We start from the raw sequence: 22,154 nt of genomic DNA, 5'->3' as shown, positions 1-22,154 counted from the left end.
TCGACTTGGGATACTTATAAGATACTACCATGATTTTTTCAGATTTTTTGGTCCAAAAATAAATTAGGCCAAAAACCGGCCTTACCGACCCTCCCCCTTTTCGTCACACAGGTATTGTAATTAGTACATTTTTATTTTGTATTATAAATTATTTCCCCTTCAAATCATCATTTATCCGCAATTTTGTTTTAATGACTGAAAAATATTTTTTAATTGAAAATACAAGAATAATGTTGAAATTTCATCTTTTTGGTTTGAAAATTCATCTCTTTTAAAATTAAAATTGTAATCTTTTTTCGTCGATCCAAACGCTTTGCTGTAAATACACCTGTTTGGAAGAATTGAACCATTTTTTATTCAAAATTAAAATATTTTTTAGTTCTAATATCAACTACTGTATGTTTTATTAAAAGTTTATCTTTTTGGTCGAAAATTCATCTTCTAGATTAAGACCAAAACTGCTTTGTTGAATATTCATTTCTTAGGTTTAAAATGTAAATATCTGTTGAAACTACGTCTTTTTATGTAGAAATCTAAGATTTTTAGTTAAAAATTCATATTTTTTATTGAGGAGTCAACTACTTTGTTTAACATTAAAATATGTTTAGATTAAAATATCAACTATTCTATTTTTTGTTAAGAATTTACATTTTTTTTTGTTAAAAATTCAATTACTTGATTAAAAGTTGAACTAATTTTAAAAAAAGTCTGTTTTGGTGAAAACATTTTTAAAAAATTTATTTAAAAATTACACTTTGCAACATTATTTTTGTCCTTAAACTAACTTCAGGCCACGGTCGATTGCAAAGGTCCGGGGGCTCTCGTGGTGGGGATGTTCCTTTACGTAAGCCGAAAAGTTTGGCGATCCTGCCAGCACGCGACATGGCGCACTAGTCGAGAGGAGAAACATTTGAAAATGTAAACACGTTTTTTAGTCTTAAAGACGAAGTGACATTGACCCAAGAGAATATTTATGCAGTCCACTGCAGATCTGAAATCTGTGGAAAAATGCCGTTTTGGTGTTCGGTGCCGAAGTTCGTAGGAAACAGTAATAAATGTAAAGGAAAAAGATCTATGTTCGAAGCGCCCAGTGATCCTATACTCCGAAAAGAATGGGAATGTTGTGTCCCCGGTGTTATTGTTTTCCGATCTACAGTAAGTGTATGTGAAATGCCGAGCCTGCACCTGAAGTCCTAAGCCTCCAACAATATAAGCCACTTTTAGTTCTGAGCTGCCATAACTTCTTCAGGTTCAGCAAAAATCTGCTGTTAGTTTCAAATTTGTCATTTTCACTCATTTTTGTGATTGCTTCAAAACTATAAATTAAAAAATAATGAAATTTTTTTTTCATGAATCATTCCTCAATATCCTCAAAAATTATTCTGGGAAATGTAAAGTTAAACAATTATATCTAAGTCCTGTTATGAGTCTACAATAGGGTAGCCCAAAAAATCACATTTTAGAAATTTTAACGGGCTTGTTGGCCAAATCGTTCTAGTAGGCAAATAAATGTATGCCTATTTTTTTATTTTCGAAAAAAAATATTTTTAGAACTCGCTCTGACCATTTTTATATCTTATGGAGTTTAACATTCAAAATCTTTCCAATTTTTATTTCTTCGATTTTGGACAGGAAATTATAAGCCAATTTATTTGATATTTAATATACTTGTTCACTTATCAATGAACATTGCATTTATCGCCATTTTATATCTCAGAAATTTTATGCAAAAGTTTTAAGCATATAAAAAATGGCATAAAATGGCAGTTTTTGGAGGCTCATTGTGACCCTCAGAAATACTTGTGTAACTTGACTTTTTGAAGAGAAATTCTTTAGGCTATTGAGAATAGATTTCTAAAAAAAAATGATTAAAAGTATAATTTAAATTGAGTAAAGCGTAAGAAAATCGGATGAAAAATGACGCATTTAAGTTGAACACCGGCTGAAGGGACTGCAGGTGGACGGCTGCAAAAAAAGTTAACCCTCGGTCGGTCCGCTCATTGTACATCATATTTGCTGCCATCCCAAGCTGCGGTGACTGACAATGAAGTGAATGGTCGAGTAATAATAAGTTAATAAATCTATAGCTGCACTCTTGGTTAAACCTGTAGCTGTTGTAAGGATTTCTTTACTTCAAATCAGGAAACTTTGAAGTCTCAGAGCGAGTTCTAAAAATATTTTGTTTTGAAAATAAAAAAATAGGCATACATTTATTTGCCTGCGAGAACGATTTGGCCAACAAGCCCGTTAAAATTTCTCAAATGTGATTTTTTGGGCCACCCTAGTCTACAAATACAGGGTTTGTCCGGAAAGTAATAGGACTGATTTTCTTCCGTCGCGACTGTACTTCGGAGCGTGCGCACACCGACTGGATTTGGTAGAGGGCGTTCCTAGCTAACGAACGAGCGGCTGATCAGTTGTCTCCGAGCACTTGGATAGTCAGGACAGGCATTTTCACGCGACGTGTTTCTGTGAGTGGTGCAAGCCGAAAATGCAGCGTTCGTTAGAGCAGAGGTACGCGATTAAATTCTGTGTGAAACTCGGTAAATCTGGGACAGAGACGATTGATATGATCAAGCAGGCTTACCCAGATGTTGCTTTAGCAAGAAGTGGTGTGTTTCGGTGGCACTAGGCCTTTTTGGAGGGCCGGGAAAAGGTCGCCGATGAAGACCGTGCTTGAAGACCTTCGATTTCGACAAACACCGACAATGTGACTCGTGTGCGCAAAGTTTTGAACTCAGACTGTCGACCGAGTATTACCTATACGTGACAGGTGCTCGAGAGACTCAAACGAAGGGTCAATCGGGTCCGACAAGACATCGCAGCCGACTGGAAGACCAAGGCCGGCATCCGAACGCTTCCGCAGCCGCCCTACAGCCCAGATGTGGCCTCCCCCCCCCCCAGACTTTTTTTTGTTTCCTCGCCTGAAAAAGCCGATGAAAGGCAAACATTTTGAGACGACAGAGGGGATCCAAGCAGCATGCACCGCGGCTCTCAAAGCTATTCCGGAGAATGGCTTCCGTGGCGCCTTCAATGCTTGGAAATCGCGCTGGCAGCGCTGCATCGACGCAGAAGAAGTCTATTTTGAAAGTTTTTAAAGAATTGTAACGAATGGCTCAATAAATTTTTCTAAATCGACTCAGTCCTATTACTTTCCGGACAAACCCTGTATTGCAATTTTATGCAACTTCCGAAATTTCTCAAAAATTGTTATAAATTTATTGAAGTATTAAAATTTGACAAAATGCACATTTATTAAGAAGAGAAACAGGTTATAAGAGGGTAAATAAAATAACTGAAAAAAAGAAAATTGAAGGCGTAAACAAAATTATATGGTTTATGTGTTGAACTTCATAAGACAGAAAAATTCCATACGACGGACTGAAAATCATTTTATTTCAAAATAAAAAAATATGTATTAATTTGTTTCTACGAGAACAATGTGGCGTCAGCGCGGGCCTAAAATTCCAAAATTTATATTTTTGGGTCAACCCAAATTAAATTTTGAACTAAAACAATAAATTTCCAAACAAATAATAAGATTTTTATCTGAAAAGGATGAAGTCTCAACCAAATTATAAGACTACCTTCATTAATACGATTTTTTATGATAAGTTTGAGAATTTACCGTTTCATAAACTATAATATTATATATATTTCGTGTTTTACCATTAATTACAGTTATCATATTTGTGTATTATTTGAAATTATTTATAACTTATATAATTTTTTGAAATAATAATTTTTTATTTACTATGAATGATAATTCAATTAAATATATATTCAGTGAGAGCTGTGAGAAATAAAATTAGTTTGTATGAACAGAATGATTTCCTCGTTAAAAAATTTGGTTGCCCTGAAAAGGAATTTAGTGGATTCTGTAGTGTGAATACACGGATCTAACAAACTCTAGAAACATTTCCATATTTATAAAGATCTTAAATCTGTCTTTCCGTGAACTCGTGCTTCTTTTTCGTATGAGTTTTATTGTGACCTGTGTTTTATTTTGACCTGTAGAAGATCATATCAACGTCAATTATTTAAAATGCGCTTAGAAGCTTTCTCTTTCATTCACTTTTTTTAGCAATATCAACGTTGAAGGAACAATTAACAAGTACAAGATAAGTTGCACAAATTTCGACGACCTTAACTAACTTGACCTTCAAGTGCATTTTCAAGTTTTATGAAGGTCTACCTCATTTTTTGTAATAAAAAAATGCAAAAGATGGTAGCACCTTCCCCTTACTTTTAACGTTACTCGAAAACAACGAGGTGGACGTAGTAAGTTCTGTTTTCTTTGGGGTGCTTCCTTATAGTGATCAGAGAAGATCTGATGGTTCGAATTCGTAGAGCTTGCGCGGCCATCCCTAGACAAACTTTACTTCGAACTGTAGACAACTTTTAAAGACGTTTGCATTTCTGTCTTCAAGCCAACGGAGGCAACTTCGAACAGTTACTCCATGGGTAATTGAAACAACAACAAAAATAGTAGGAGGCAAGGGGACTCACGACAATAAAGCACCGCATATATGAGAGGTAAAGAGACTCACGATAATGAAGCGCCCCGAAGGAAATAGAAATACTACATCCAAGTCCTTGTTTCCGCGTAACGCTTTTAGCGTTAAAAAAAGTATGGACAAAGTTCTCCCATTTTTGAACTTTTTCATTTAAAATATGACGTAGACCTTTATAAACCTTGAAAATACACTTGAAGGTCAAGTTAGTCATGGTCGTCGAAATTTGTGCAACTTATCTTGTACTTGTTGAAGGCACCTTCAACGTTGATATCTCAAAAAAACCAGTAAATTAAAAAAAGCTTCTAAGCGCTTTTTAAATAAATGACCTTGATATGAACTTTTACAGGTCAAAATATATAGTGAACTATGGTAATCCTAACCTCACTTTACATGTGACGGACAGAATGGACTTACGAACATTTTACGAATGCCATTTGATAGATATTGTTTAAATAGTTTGAAAAATGCACTTTGCGACGTTTAAAAGGTATAAATGGCCCTTTATGCTTATTCACAAAATTTATTTGATTGAAATTCGTATCCCAATGGCAGAGGGTCCAGTACTCATCTAGGTGCTGCCACCTACGATTAGTTTTGCATTATGAACCTCATAGAGCAATCTCATTATTCCATAAAAATTTTAAATGGCCAGACCACTGAAGGAATAACATTGCCCTATGCACCTATAGTTTGCATGTGTTGCTGAAGTGTTAAAAATTTTTTTTAATGCAGAGTGAATATTTGGCAGAAATGTAGGGAGATGTCAAGATCCGATATGTCCCAGAAATGGAAAAAAAACTTTGATCCCTATGCTCTTACAGATATAGATTTTAGTAAAAATGTGAGTTCAGTGCCCTCGGTCACTATAGTGGATGTAGTGTCACATTTGATTAAATCTTACAGTTTTTATACCGCAAAAAAAAGTAAAAGGATAGAAAAGTTTGGAAGCTTATAAATTTTATGAAGCTGGTCTTTGCGGTGAAAGTAAGTGCAAGCAGTTCAATGGCACTTTTCTGCTTATGAGTGAGGTTAGTGTAACAGTGCAATGCTTTTAGTTTAAAGTTAGTATTTCTAGTTATAACTTATTATTTTCTATGAGTATGAACCTGAAGGTTAAGTAATATTCCTGTAAAGCATGGCATTCCTCTATAAATTACGTTACCAAATTACATTGCTCATGTAAAATGCGATGACATTTTATTTAGGTGTGGAGCAGTCTCTAGCAAGGGAAATCTGCTCGCAGAATGAAAAAGTTTAATTGTAATCATTAAATAGTCGTAATATTACATTCGTATTTCTCACTTTAATGTAAATTAGTGGTATTTTTTACAAAAATCTATACAAAATTTCTAAAAAAAAACTACGGAAGTTCTAGATTTTTCTTAATACAAAAGAAGCTAAAAAATACTAATTTCAAAAATCTTTACCTTATCCTGACAAATGATTCATTTTCCCTGATCAAGAAGATTAATTTTCTACCAAGGACACATTTTCAACTAAAAAATATACATTTTCAAGCCAAACAGAAGTGGTTATAATTAAAGTTAGTACAATGAGTACCTTCAATTGATCCATTAGTATTCAAAATAAGCCACGACTTCAGATTCGTGCCATTTATACCCTGAGAATGATTGACATGGAAAGAAGTATTTTTTGATTGGTAAAAAATCTACTAAAAAGAAGTAGAATGAAGCAGTTTCTATTGTTTTCCATGAACAATTTTACAACTAGTTTTTGAGGATGGCTTTGAAAATTTCATAAATTTTCCATGCATTTCAAACAATAAGTAGCTTTTTCTTATTAAGAACAATCTTAAACTTCCTTAAAGTTTTTTGTGGCGTATATTTTCTCAATTTATTCATAGAAAAACATAATTTTGTATCGATTTTCGTAAAAATACCACTTATTTACATTAATGTGAGATAGAAGAATGCAATCTTAGAAGGATTTAATGATATCAATTGAGTTTTTTATTCTGCGAGCAAATTGCTCTTGCCAGACTGCTCCAAGCCTCAATAAAATGACATCTCATTTTACATCAACAATTTAATTTGATAACGTAATTTGAAAGGAATGCCATGCTTCACAATAATATTACTTAACGTTCATGTTCATACTCATAGAAAATAATAAGTTATAACTGAAAACTAAAAATACTGTATTGTTACACGAATCTCACTCAGAAGAAGAAAAGCACCATGGAACTGCTGGCACTTACTTTCACCACAAAAACCAGCTTCATAAAATTTATAAGCTTCGAAGGTTTTCTATGAATTTAATTATTTTACGGTATGAAAACTGAGATTGAATAAAATATGACACAATATCCACTATAGTGACACTGAACTCACATTTTCACTATAATCCATATACACACACACACACACATGCCAAATTTTCACTCTGCATTTTGAAAAAACAAAAGCAATTTTTAAAAACTCCAGCAACACATGCAAACCATAGGGTCATACGAGCAATGTTATTCCCTTAATGGTCGGTCGAAGTGCGTGACGCCACAAGTGAGAATACTCTATACCAACCACGGCGACTGCCCGAACACAAGCAGTCAGCGCCATCCCCACTCTCGGGCGACAAATTCTATAAGCGGTTATATAATCCGTGGGCTCAATTAATATTCTTATCAATGCACCATAAAAGATACTTATTATCCGTTACCTGAGGACGAATGGATCTTTGCAAAACGCATAGAGCGCCATTTTTTCCATAACCAGAAGTAGTCACTAATTCCACATCAGGATCGTGCGCCTGCGAAAATTCTTCGGATAAAAAAGCAGGTTCTCCCATGGAAATATTACCACAAGGTCCTATGTTCAACAAACTGTCACAAACCTGAATAAATAAAATTGAAAATTAAATACTCTTCCATTACAAAATATTGTGCATAATTTGTCATTAAAAAACATGAACTTACTTCAAAACTGTAAGATGTAATTTGAATAGATGTCTGAGTTTCATTTCCGTAGACTTCAAGTTCTTCGGGATCTTTAATGTCCAAAACGTCTGAAGCCATCCAATCTCCCAAAAAATCTTGTTTCACTTTTTTCGCAGGAGTTTCTCCAGTGCTATCATTAAAGAACAAATCTGAATCGCGATTACTTTGTGTACTTTCATTTTCTTTTTCAGTGAATCTTAATAATAAAGAATTTCCGAGACGTGAGCCAAGGAATAGATAGCTTTCCTCGCACAAGCAAACCTGTTGTGCGACACAAGTTTTGCATTAGAAATTATATCCAATATTACTTGATAAGTAGTGTATCATAAATAAATTCAATTTGACATACGCATGAAGTTAAAACACTAGCTGCCGCTTTGTCAAAATGAAAGCCACGTACAGCCCGCATGCTGTCCGCGAAAAGTGACAAAACGTACAATTCTCCACTTTTCAGAGACATTACTAAACGATCTGCTGAAATAAATGCAACCTGTGCACCTTCTAAGCTTATTTTTACTCCTTCTTGAGGTTCTGCGGAGATAAAATAAATATCAATGAATAATAAGACGGATAATTCATAAATTATTTTCGCAAATTTATAAGTGCGTGAGAAGATAATAAGATAAGAACAGTACAAAAGTATAAATATTTTTGAATACTCACTAAGAGGAAAATTTGTACTTGTTTCTGCTAAACTATTCAAGGATACACCATAGGGTGGTATGCTTTGATTGAGATATATCAAAGAATTTACTGATATAATTAATGTCCCTCCTAGAGGTTTTTTTACTGGTACTGCCTGGTAACAATCGAAGGGTAAATTCGATACAGACCAGATAATTGGATGCACTTTTTGTTGAATATTCAAGGATATTGCAACCATCGCGCAGGTATCTTGTCTTACGGCTATACGTCTACATTTTTTGAACAAATAACATATAATCTTTCATCAAACTATAATTATTATACAACAATAAACGTTGTTTACTAACCCTGAGAATGTCCGTACTGGTTCGTACAGTATTAACAGTGTAGGTTCGTAATATCCATATAAAAATTGTAAATCGATGATATTATCGATCTTTTCCTCTAAATTCTTGAGAAATACCATGTAAGATGCCAATATTGGCGCTTTACTTGATATCTTTGCATTTTCAATAAAGTCGCCATCATCTAAAGTGGGATCTTTACGAAAAGGTAAGACGACTAATTTTCGGCCATAAATCAACATAACAGCGCATCTGCCTTCTGGGTCTACTCTTACTATAGGTACGTGATGATGATTTGTCCACCCATCCTATAATATCAGATAAACTTTTATTGAGAATAAAAATTTTTAATTGTCGGAAGGAAATGAAAATTTAAATTCAAACTAATATATGGGCGTCCACTTCGAGAAAACGCCTTAAAAGTTTTTGAGTGCCATATGCGCATGAGTTATTCTTTTTCATCTAACATTAAACATACCCACATCTGGCTGCTTTTGGAACATGAGTATAGTGTCAATAGATTCAGTATAGGTCCTAGTATCAGCCCCCACTCAATCGCAAACCCGAAAACAATCATTTTGACTTACTCGCATTTCTTCTTCTTCGAAATAATGCAAAGATACTGTACGAAGACCGTGCGTTTCTATATCGTACTCCAGAACCGACAGTTTCGCATCACGAAAACTTAAGAGAAGTGAATCTCTTTGAGATCCTACAAGACGAACAGCTTGCATCGACATTACATTTCCATGTAGTGTATACTGTGCTAAGCATTCTAGTTTCATTTTCGGAGGGCGAGCTTCTGCAATTTTAAATTATTACATTTTCTGAACTATAAAACTACATATTAGTAAATACTTAAAATTAGATTCAGTATTAAATCATTATACAACAAACTATTAAGGGCCGTGCCATCATTTGAACTGTCACGTAATTTATGTACGGTCCCTATTCGTTGAGCATTAAAATGATAATTTGTAACAAGCTTAGGATGTTAGATTCCAAGTTTTTTTTACAACCCCCTTTAATGTACCTACATTTTTATGCAATTTTAAGTAACAATGAATTATTAAAAAATCTAAGACGCTCATTTGATGTACCTAGTCATTTTAACTTCTCCAAATCTACTTTAGATGTTCTAATGTTATTATCTGTATCAGGGCGCAGTCCCATATAGGACATGGAAACAGATTAGTAGAATAGTCAAATAGTTTTGACCAATGAAGTTATTGCACAAGCTCTAAAAATCACATCAATGGTCAAATCTTTCCACTATTCTACTAATCTATATTCATGGGACTGCGCCCTCATGGTAATCTGGCATACCAAAGAGAAAAATTTAATTTTTTGGATGTGTGATACATACCTGTATATTTTTCCCTCTTTGTACTGTCAATGTCAGGTATTAAGCGAAATACCCGAATGATATTTGCCCCTGCAACGACGAGACATTTTTCCGAACGATTAAAAAAATAACACGTTATGGAGTGTTCCACGCCGGTAGCCGGATGCGTACTTTTGCAAATAGAATACATTTTATTCTACGAAAATAAAACTCACGCACTCAACACTTGCTTTTTATAGGTTAGAATCAAGCGCAGCTTTCCAAGCGAAATCAGCTTTGAAGCATATTTGAAACCAGAAAAAGGATCTTTCTGCAATAGAACCTTAACTATTTCATGCAGATATTTTACAAACTAAAATTGACTTTTTAATTTATATATAAATATACTATAATACGATGAAAAACTCTAAATGCTTCACACAACAGTGCATCAGGCATCAACGTTATGACCAGGCGGTGGTCACTCACAATGACGAGAGTGTCTGAACCATGATCTAAGAATACACGGTCTAGCCATCAGCTCCCCCAATTTCGTCTACATTTGCACTCCACCACTTTTGGTCATCTTGGTTACCATAGCACCGTTAGCGTCTCGGTCTTCACTCTAAAGATTTGAAATCATGAATTATGGCTACATTGTAAATCAATATCAATACCTGTGAAAGTTCTCAATATTCAAATAAGGTGCAAGAAGTGGACACTGCTGACGCTATCCGTTTGTGAAAGCGCGTCGTGTTAAGATTACCTTGTGAAAATTGTAGTGGTGTTTCTATTGAAAATATCATTGAAATCATTATTTCATATGAATGATCTAAACATGTAACTTTGAGTACCCTGAGAGGGTTCTCTTGTTCTCATTTAGTGCTTATGTATATACGAAATATAAAAACGGATATTATCATAATACAGGATATGATATCGATATTTTGCATTATTTTATTTCTGTTTTCAGCCCGAAAACAATACTCGTTTTTCTCCTTAGGTGGATGATACTTCATTTCATTCGCGTTAAAAGGTACAATTCCTCAGGTGCCTTGAGAGGTTATGTTATCCATATTTCTAAGTATTTCTTCTATATTACAAGTTAGATGTTATATATTTGTTTATACTTTAGATCACGCATCTCAAAAATTTCATTATTTTTAAAATAATTTAATTTATTTATAAACTCTATAATTTCTTTATCATTTACTTACAATCTTCATTTATTGCATTTACTTCCTTTCAAATATACTTCATTCTCGCGCGCTCACTTATCCAATATGGTTAAAAGTGGTGGAGTTGCTCCTTATTGGTTAACTTTTTTTTAGTTGCGCGTGGCTAGACCGTGTATTCTTAGATCATGGTCTGAACCATCGACATATAGAAATGAACCGGTAACGCTTTGGGGAGAACTGAAATGGGCTCTAGAGAGAGAGAAAACATATGAGACGTAGACCTGCCTTTATCAGTTTCAGGACTCCGTCAAGTGAATTGGTAGCCCCGGGTATTACCTAAATATTCTGGACGGTTAATTAAAAAAAAGATAAACAATACATTAGAAAATTGTAGTTGTAATAAATTGAATTTTAAAGAACATTCGTGTAAAATAACCTCTTTCAGATAGATTTTTTTTAAAACTTGGTAACCTTCAATTCTTCTTGAAATTGGATTGAAAATGCTACAATAATAATCGTTTTGTGAGTTCAAAAATAATGTAAAAACTATCAAAAATTTGAACAATATTTCTATAACATTAAAAATAACCATTTGTATTTCATGGGTACAAAACTTCATATTTTGAGGTTTTGTTTTTGTTCCCCACCGAAAAAAATCTTTGAGTATATACTAAAAATTCTTTAGGTCAAAGAAGCTCAGAGAAATTCTCCGCAGGCATTCAGGTAGATATATTCAAAGGTCCAGGTAGTTCTTTTAAACGTTTTCAAGACTTTAAAATGTCCTTTCCGAAATTGAAATGGAAATACGATCATAAATTACAAGCAGAGAGGCTATCTCAATAGAGTAGCCGACACTCAAGGGTCCTTTGTTAAGCTTTAGGATTAAAATTTAGAAGTAGATTTTTTTAATTTCATAGTTAACAGCCTAAAACATAATAATTCGGAATCTACGGGTTTCGATGACTTCAGATAACTTTTTTTTTTAATGCTTAAAATGGCCAAGAAAGACAATATTTTTTCATTCAACTAGAAAATTGTATATCAGTATATAAGTTATAATTATAAATAAGTATATTGAGAACATTCATCAATTAAAAAAAGTGTTAATAATTTGAAGAGAAATTTAAAAAGGGAGAGCGGATTAGCCACGACCAACTACTGTAAATAACTCTGCCCGCCCGGTACGTGACGAATACAAAAGGAACATTATATTACCGTCGCATCACTCTTAAAACGACCACTAAAAGGATCTTGAAAAGGGCCCAAATCTCTAAAACTATCTCCGAGACTATTTTGTTTCAAATCGACTTTGTTTATAGGCTCAAATGGGCCAAGCTATTTCGCTAAAGAAAACTCAGAGATTTCTTTCGGTAGGGTTGTAACATTTTTCATTTTACTATATTCAATAACTTTACTTACGTATGAAAACATATCCCCAAATAAACATCTTGACAACGCCCTCAAGCTACACAGGCTGCCACCATTTTTCAGATTTATTTACAATAAATTATAATTAAATAAATTATAACTAAATCAATTCTGAAAAGTGCGATGAACGTCATATTATCGGGGCACTCGCGACACAAAGCACGGTCCTGTGCTGTACCAAACTTCACCCAACGAAAATATTCTCGACCAATCAGATTTATCTACAAAAAGATAGGTCTACGTCTCATATGTTTTTTCTCTCTTTAGAGCCTATTACCGTTCTCCCCACAGCATTACCGGTCCATTTCGATATGTTGATGGTCCGAAAACACTTTGGTCCCGTTAGGAGTATACGTCAGATGGCGCAGCGATTGCGCTCCACGCACCTCACTCCGCTAATCTAAGTTCAAAATTTCCAAAATGGTCAACAGTAATCACAGTAACTATTCGTTGCTGTTGTTTTCACCGGCAGCATACTTCACAAATAATTTCACAATCTTCTTCCTTCATAAAAACACATTTTCATATAGAAAACAGTCCAAAAACAACTAGAAATGCATAAATAATTATTCTGACAATTTATTATGTATTTCTACTTGTTTTTATATTGTTTTCTGCAATTTATTTAGTTATCAAGTCTATTATCTGAAAAGTATCTGGGTATTATTGCGATTATCTGAATGGTCATCTCTTATCTTATCTTAAGGATATGAGTATACGGTAGATGGCTCCAACGTCGACTGTGTTGCGACACATCTATAGCATTGAGTGACCACCGCCTGGTTAGGACTAATGCACTGGGTTAGGTACGTAATTTACTCCAGGTAATTTACGTGGATTTTTACAGTAATTTACCAGGTAATTAACGTCCGAAGTTTCCTACATTATGCAAATTAATTGAAATTACGTCGATGAAGAACTTGCAAATATTTCGATGGCTGTGATTTGTCTGATCCAACCCCATGCATCGCCCTCACTTTTCTGTTTTCTTACGATCCGGAGAGGAATTGTCGGTTAAACTGATCCAACAGATGGCACCACAAAAAGTAGGTCCGTCTTTTTCATTGAATTGCATTGAGAAAAGGTAAAAATAATTAAAAACTTGATGTTATTTGCAAATAAACAAAAAAAAAGATATGAAAAAATAAGAGCAACTACTATTAATTATTTAAAAAAAGAAAAAGTAATGAAAATATGTATAGTTTAATATGAATATAATTTAATTTTGAGATACATTTTGAAAGCAGTTCGAAATTTATATTTTTGTGATTTACTTTGCTCATAATATTGATTTTATTATTTGTTGAAGTAAAAAAAAATATTTTTTGTTAAAATTATTAATGTAGCTAATGAAAAAATTAATAATATTAAAGACCTCAATGACGAAAATATCTAAAACATATACATGATCAGAAGAATTAATAAAAAATATATGATGTATCGCAAATATAAATATAATAATAATTAAAATATGCAAGACTACATCTTAAGTTGCATAGTAAAGAATATTTATACCTTTAAAATCTTAACAATTTTAAGTTTTGAAGAAAATATTTTTTTAAAGTAATAGTAATTGTAATTAAAATTTTTGAGGGAATAACTTGGTAAAAAGTCAATAAAAATACTAATAAATGAGAAAATGGATTTAGCATTATTTCATATGATGTATATATTTAGTGTATATATTTAAATTCACTTTTTTCGTTCAGCCAATCGCTCCGAACTTTTGTCTTCTCTGTTTGTTTATTGATCATTTTTGTACTGAAAGTATGGAAAAACTGAAGTTTTGTTCATAACAATTTGTTACGCTTTGATAAGTGATCAGAGAAGCTTTATATTGTCTTAAATTAATGTTTAGGAACTCATAAAATACAAATAATTTGTTTATTATTCCATTTATTTGTGGTAAACAAATTTGATAAACAAATTAAAGAATAGTCTTATTATTGGTAAAATTATTTTGTTGCTGAAAGTGCTTTGCATTGATGTAGCAATGACATTTAATAACAAAAATAATTTAAAATTTTATAATAAGTATTGTTATAAACAATTTTTGTGGCAAAATATTAGAATTTGAGATTTAAAAAATGATTATTTCCTTCAAGCGCCAGAAAGACTACAGGTATTCCTTAAAACAATGAATATTTAATGATATTTGATAAAATATAACAACTTAAATTGTTATAAACACATTAGATGAACAAATTCAAAATTTTGCTCTTTTCGCATAGAAAATTTGTTTACACTGGAAATGTTTTAAGCTGTTGGACGAATAACTGCTAGTCACAAAAATATTTGAAAAGTGAACAATAACTATTGTTATAAATAATTCTCGTGACAAAATATTTAAATGTAAGGTTTTATCAAAATTTTTATTTTCTTTAATCGCTACAATAGCCACGGATATTCCTAAAAAAATGTATCTTTGATCATATTTAGTGGAATATAACAACTTACACGTTTATAAACAATTTACATAAAAAATTTCCCAATGTTGGCAGTTTCACTTGGAGAAAGTCGGGTTTTTAATCGTAATAGATTGGAAATGAATCATAACACTGCGTGCTAAGATTCTTTCAATACAAAATCTTTTGACAATAACCCACCGACTTGGCCATCAAAGAAAATTTAAATTTAATAATACCTTAAGTTTAAATATTTTGTCACAAGAATTGTTGATAACAGTGGTTATTGTTAACTTTTCTAATATTTTTGTGACTAGCTGTCATTCGTCCAATAGCTTAAAACATTTTCAGTGCAAAAAAATTTTCTATGCGAAAGGGCCAGCATTTAAAATTTGTTTATCTAATTTGTTTACAAAAATTAAATTTAAATGAAATTAAATTAGTGGTTTAAAAGTCAAATGATATGATCTAGAAATATTTTATGAATAAAGAGTAATTGCCCAGGAAAAAAGAATCCATTGAAAAGACGACTCTGTGAATTGCGTATCTGTCATTTGCAGATTCAGAAAGTTAATACAGAATCGGTTTGCGACTATGTGAATCTGTCATCTTCTCAAGCAGCTTCGAACCTGCCATCTACTGCAATGACCATTTCAAGCAAGGTCATACTGAATCGGTTTCCGTCTTTTTGTCTACTAGATTCTTTTTGCTATTTCAGTTATTAGTCTGTTACGGCATATAAGTTAGTCAACAAAATTATAACGACTAAAAGTCCTTAAACAAAAAAACAAATCGGCGGGAATTTTGGAATTCTAGTGACAGATACGCAATTCAAAAGACTTCGAAAATCATTAAACAGAAGTGAATGGATTTTTGTTTCCTGGGTGTATGGCAAAATAAACTTTCATTAATGTAAATTAATTGATTAATTACGAGTATTCTATAGGGGTAAAACGAAAATGAAATTATATTTAAATTCTCATTCATGTCCAACATCTAAACGTTCTTAGTTTAATTTTCTAAAAATGAAAAAAATGTAATTCACGGAAAAATCAACTGAATTTAATATAGCTATAAAGATACTTTTTTATTGTTATTAAATTCGTGATAAAAAATGATTTTTTTACGTGAAGTACATACATCTACAAGTCATTAATTTATTATAATCTTGAAAGTTATTTGAACGTATACTGATTTATAAACAATTCTTTTGAGTGTAGATTAAAATATAATTGAAGTATTATAATAAATATAATGTATAATAATGATATAATGTAATTGACTTAGAAGGCGTTTATAACCATTGTTCGTCAATAGTTTATCGCAAAATAGGCACTTAACTACACTTTTGTTTATATTGTTAAATTTTGCTTTCACTCTCTCAAAACTTAAGGCTTTCCATGGGATATTTGGAATCCTCGTGGAAATCTTTTTTCTCATCATTTTAAACGTTTCTTACTTTAATATCTAGAATCATCAAATTAATTAAGGTTTGAAGGAGGTTATGTTACGTGTTAGGAAATTCAAAAGTTCAAAACAGACAACCGCCATATTTGTTATGTAATTGACCGGTTTTCGACAATTTTCTACCTAAATTACTTCATTTAGGTAATTTACGTAAAAAACCTCGAGTGCCGCGTCACTTCGCCCGTGTATGTGTATGTAGTAGTTGCATGACCATAGGAATCACGGGACTAGGAATGCTATCTTAAATTGTGCGAGCGGGGTTGAATCCACGGGAGGGGGGAGAATTCCATGAGTGGCCCGGGCGCCATCTTACGATGTGCCATTTGATTATGCGCACGAGCATTTTTGCCAACAAACTGTGCATGAAAATATAAACATGTGGGCGCTGCCATGTTTGTCGCCGGACATCAAAAGGTGGCGGACCTCCCCCCTCATTGCATCACCCCCACAATGGCATGCCTAGTCCCTTGTTTCCTATGTCCATGAATAGTTGTGTTGTAGCATCCGGAGGGGTATCGTAGTTCAGATAAATCCAATAGATGGTGCTCCGATCAGGTAAGCCTGTTTTTCCATTGTTATGTATAGCAAAATTACAAAAATTCATTAAAAACTTGATACTTTAAATGAATATAAAGGGGATAACATCCTTTTTAGTAACAATAAGAGCAGCTGTAACTAGTTAGCCAAAAAATGCATCAAAACATGTAATTTAATATTAGGAAAATTGAATATATGGATGAGTATTCTGAAAACAGTTTGAATTTTATTCATATTTTTCCATTGTTTATTTCACTAATGTAATTAATTAAATAATTTTATAAACAATTGTAATTGTTGCAAATTTCAAAAATTGATCGATAATATTACTTGATTAATATTAATAATAGTAATAACAATGTTTAATCATTAATCATTAGCCTCATAATATACTCTTTTATCAATTTACCTATACATTCCCACTGTCTAAAAAATCTATATTTATATATAATTTGTTTATAATCAGGTTGGCGACTTGAGCGGGAAACTGGGAAAGACGGGAAAAAACCACGAAATGACCGGAAATTGAATTAAAAAATAGTTAATTTACTTTGTCTACAGTTGCAGAGAATATCACTGAAAATAGTTATTGCTTTTATTATAGGACAGGGAATTTCAGCAAAGAAATTAAATTTCCCTTGGCACAGGGAATTTTTGACATAGAAGGGGAATTAAAAAAAATAAAACTGAGATTCAGGAAAAAGGAGTTTAAAAAATCCCTGTTCCCTTCTTCCGAAGTTAGAAAAAATAAAGTGCTTCGAGTAGTTTTTAGAGTAAAAGTATTCTTTCGAAAAGGAAATATTTCTAAATTACAATATAAAATTTTTTTTACAATTTTCGTTAAGAATTTACCTTTTTTTTTTAGAAAATTTAGCTACTTGCGGTTAGAAGCTGAACTCTTTGTTAAAAATTAATTTTGTTGGGAGATTTATCATTTTAATTGAAAATTGATCTCTTTTTAAAAATGTAACTAGTTTGTCGAAATTCAATTTTTTATCTGAAAATGTTAATATTCTCGTATAAAATTTAACTATTTCGGGTGAAAAATGGACCTTTTCTAGTTCAAAAGTCAACAATTTGGATGTAAATTCGTTTTTTAAAATTAAAAAATTATTTATTTCGTGAACAATTCGCGCATGTTGTTAAAAAATCGACTTTTTTGGTAGGAAATGAGTTTTTTCTTTGAAAGTTAATCTTCTTATTTAAAAATTCTTCTTTTTGGTGAAGAATTCAAATCTTTACCAGTGAAATATTCATAATTTTAGTTAAAAATTCATCTTTCAGGATACACATAAATTTACTTAGTTGAAAAATAAACTCGTTTGTCGAAAATTATTTTTTTAAATTGAAGTTTCATCATTTTTATTTCAAATTTATTTTTTGGTTGAACATTCGTATTTTTACAGAGAATTTAATTGTGCAATTTTTGGTTGAAGAATGGTCTTTTTAGTTTAAAATTCGTCTTTTTTGGTACAACATTAATTTTGTTAACTTGAAACTTAATTATTTAAGTTTTGATTGACAATTGAATATTTTAGTAAAATATATTTTGTTGTTGTTGAAAGTTTAACTGTTTCAGTTGAAGATTCATGTTACAGTTAAAAACTCATATTTTTGTTTAAAATTTAACTATTCCAGTTGATGATTCACCATTTTAGTTGAAAATTCATCAGTAAAGATGGAAGTTACTTCTTTTTACTAAAAATGTAAAATTGATATGTTTAATTAAATCACTTTACAAAAATGTAACTAGTTCATATTCTGTCTAAAATTTTTTTTCTAATCTTTTTAGTTAAAAATTCATCATTTTAGTTGAAAATTCTTCTGTTTAGTTTAAAATTCCACGAGTTTTGTTATAGATGACTTTTTTCATCAGTATAAACGTTTTTTTTTTATACCTCTAAAATATTTTTTAAACAAGTTTTTAACTACATATAAGTTGTTATAAATATGTGTGATCTTTCCTACGGAATCTTTTTTTTATCAATAATTTATTTAGATGGTTAAAAACCATTTAGTTAAACAAAATAAAAATAGAAAAGTAAAAAGAAATTAACATACAGTAGACAATACACTTCCGTCTGGCCCTTCAACTTCTGCCTATCAAATTATGTCACTTTCCCAAAAGTGTTGTTCACAAACTGTTTTTTTTGTCATCTCTGCGAATAGCCTGTTGCCACCGTTTAATTTCTCTGGGATCTTTTGGCACAAGAAAAAAATGAAACTTCTCTGAATTGCTGGTATAGTCAGACGTACAACCCGGAGATACACATTTTAATCCCATTATTTTGCACTATCAATTAGAAAAACTTTGAACACAACAAATAATTTACTCCGCTACAAGTTCTTATAATTTAAACTTTCAATTTGGCATATTTTTATCAAACAAATCACTTTTAATAGGAAATTTACGGGTTTTGGCAATACAAAACAATGTGTCACGAGAATTGAAAACGGCCATGCGGCGGCGCTAGTAGTAACTTTGTTCTACAAAACCATACAGTACCATGGGAAAATTGCATAAAAATTACAAAATAAATATGAAAAATACTTTAAACTCATTTTTTCTTCATAGTGTGGAGTCAAATAGTAAATGAGACTTATTTACTTACTTATTATTTTTTGTAATATAGGAAAAAGCGACAAAATTGACATAATTCAAATTTTTAAAAATTACATAGATATTCAGAAATTATAAAGAATAATAAAAAAAATAAATAACAAATACACAAATGAATAAAAAAAAATTCCAAAAAAATATATTATTATCGAATTATAAAATTTCAAATAACTACAAGTTTTTTAATTAACAAATAATAAAATCCCAAATTTCAAAATATCCAACACTAAAATTCACCGACTTCAAGCCAACTTTTAAAATAAACGAATTATTAAGTTCCCGACAAATGTTTTAATTCCCAAAATTTAGAATTTTGCAACATAGTTACTCGATTATTAATTTATAAGTAATTAATAGAATTGTAAATAAGGCGAACAATTTAATGAATCATCAATTAATAATTTATTAATTATTTTCAGAAATTTTAAATGTCATCAAAGTTAAATTACAGAAATAAAAATATTTATGAGAATTTAATAATTCTTTTATTTTATAATTCGGCAATTTTTTCATCTTGCTAATTTATTATTTAGTTATTCCTTCTTTCGTCATTTTGTATTAGTCCCGGATATTCAAACACTTTAAACTGTAGTGATGAAGAGCTAATTTTTTTTATATTGCAACAATAAATATAATTATTATATCTATATATGACAAACAAGGAATATGATAAATCCTTAAATATTTTTTTTTGCAATGAAATAACCAACTCTTAACTGTGATAATTTTCAATCAATTAGACTTTTTACCGAAGCTGAAATATTTTAACATTTGTATGTTTCCAAAGTTAAAAAAAAATACCTTACTCTCCTCTAAATTTTCCCAGCAATTTTAAGAAAATTTGTTTATCCTCTTGAGAAAATTCACAATTATTTTCAGTTCTACTAAATATTTCTTGAATTTACCCGATTCTTGTTTGTTTTTATTTTGTAAGCTTACCATATTGAAACATTTTGCTTTAAAATCTTCTGAAAAAATATCTTTCATTTTCGTGAAACTTTACAAAATTTAGAAAAAAACTTTATAAGTTTTATTTATTTTTGAATCGTTTCAAAACTTTTGAATATATCTCAAACTTACTCAAATTTTTTCCAAAATTAAGTAATACGACAAAATTGCAAAATTTTGCTTGTAAATCTTTCAAATCCTTTTTAAAAATTTAAAAATCTCCCATGAATTTCAAGAATTTTTTCACAACCTGACATAATTCAGTTTACCTAAAAAATGTATAAAACTTGAAAAATTAAAAAAAAAATGGTCTCAACGTCTTCTATATACTTTTAACCCACATTTTAAAATATTAAAAATTTAAAACTATTCTTTGAAAATAAAACCGAAACCATTTCTTCTCAGATCTGTTATAATTATTAAAAAGCTTCTAACTCTTATATTCGGGGTCTTCGGGCACTTTCATACCGGAGCGATAATTAATGAAAATGATTCGATAAAAAAAGAAAAACACTATTAGAAAAATTAACTGTGTCATTTACACTATAATTATATAAATAAACTGTTTTCTTGATAAATTTTAAACAGTTTTTTAACGGCTCTATATGACAAAAGACACATAACAGTCAAAACAACTGGAACAAAGTTATGACTAGCGCCGCCGCATGGCCGTTTTCAACACATGGGCGATTTTCAACTCTCGGTGACAGGAGGCTGGATACAACACATACAAATTATGATCCAACAAAGCAAGCAAAGCATGATCCCGCCAGGCGCAAGTAAAAAAATGTTAACCAATGAGGCGGCACCCTAGGCTGCCCGACCTTCCTGCCATCTTGGATCGAGTTCAAGCGGCGGATTTAAATCGACTGGGGAATACGAATGAGATCATAAGAAGTAAAGAAACAAAATTGCACTATACAGTATAATTGGCCATGCAAATTATAAAAATTATTTTTTTTGCTTTATATACAATATAATTCATATTTTCCAGAATAGAATTTTATTTATCGATTGCATAAATTCTTTCAAACATGATTATACTTTAGTTTCGAACAAATTTTAGGTAAAATTTTACATTCCTTATCAATCATAATTTTTTGTGTCAGAAAAACTAAGTACCTATGATACTGAGTTTAAGATAAATAGTGAATGTAGAACAGTGAGTATTATATAAATGTAATTCTTATGACTTATCGGTTATAATCTACATATAACAGTTCGTTAATCAGCCTTGGATAATTAATACTGTAATTAAACTTACTCAGACTGATAGCCTTTCCTAAATATGCTAAATATCTAGTTTTTGGAGTGAACAAAACTAAGCAGCTAAAATGGTTATAAGAATCTAAATAGGTATATAGGAAAGACACAGTGGATATTAAATATCATTGTTGTGATTTATAACTATTCTTTGTTGCTTACACATTATCTTACTCAGTATGATAAATATTCTTAAATAATATTCTTGTGACCTGTCGCTTAAAAAAAATAAAACTTGCAGAACTTTTCCACATTATAACACGAAATGTAATAAAATTCTGCATCTAATAAATTTAAATTGACGGTAAAATGTCAACTTTATAAAAAATACTGCAAAAAAAACATCAAATTCCGATATTTTCTTAAAATTGTCATTAAACTCTGAAAATAAATAAATTTTCAAAATTCATTTAGTAAACATTCCCTAAAATAAGGTAAATAATCATTTTTTTAAATGTAAGTCTGTACACCTGTTTGAAATTTGCTATTTTGTTGTGTCAAGTCTGACCTTAGATGAAAATCTAG

General features: G+C 31.2%; 1 protein-coding gene across 2 annotated transcripts in view; it reads right to left on the bottom strand.

The window, feature by feature from the left end:
• The window catches only part of LOC117170588 (cleavage and polyadenylation specificity factor subunit 1), a 27,286-nt gene extending 17,292 nt beyond the window's left edge, over nt 1–9,994 (bottom strand). For both annotated transcript variants that reach the window (XR_004466826.1, XM_033357444.1), the window contains exons 1-7: nt 9,826–9,994; nt 9,047–9,261; nt 8,463–8,767; nt 8,134–8,384; nt 7,820–8,001; nt 7,450–7,731; nt 7,194–7,367 (exon numbers count right to left, since the gene is read on the bottom strand). Coding sequence is in view for 1 of the 2 variants with exons in the window: in XM_033357444.1 (XP_033213335.1) it covers nt 7,194–7,367; nt 7,450–7,731; nt 7,820–8,001; nt 8,134–8,384; nt 8,463–8,767; nt 9,047–9,261; nt 9,826–9,994 (1,578 nt within the window). In the remaining variant the exon portion in view is untranslated. The remainder of the gene's footprint in view (nt 1–7,193; nt 7,368–7,449; nt 7,732–7,819; nt 8,002–8,133; nt 8,385–8,462; nt 8,768–9,046; nt 9,262–9,825) is intronic.
• Between the last annotated feature and the right edge of the window lie 12,160 nt (nt 9,995–22,154).

Source organism: Belonocnema kinseyi, chromosome 4 (genome assembly GCF_010883055.1).
Source record: "Belonocnema kinseyi isolate 2016_QV_RU_SX_M_011 chromosome 4, B_treatae_v1, whole genome shotgun sequence".
Taxonomy (NCBI): domain Eukaryota; kingdom Metazoa; phylum Arthropoda; class Insecta; order Hymenoptera; family Cynipidae; genus Belonocnema; species Belonocnema kinseyi.
Note: the sequence above shows the minus strand (reverse complement) of the source record. Positions and strands in the feature narration are given on the sequence as shown.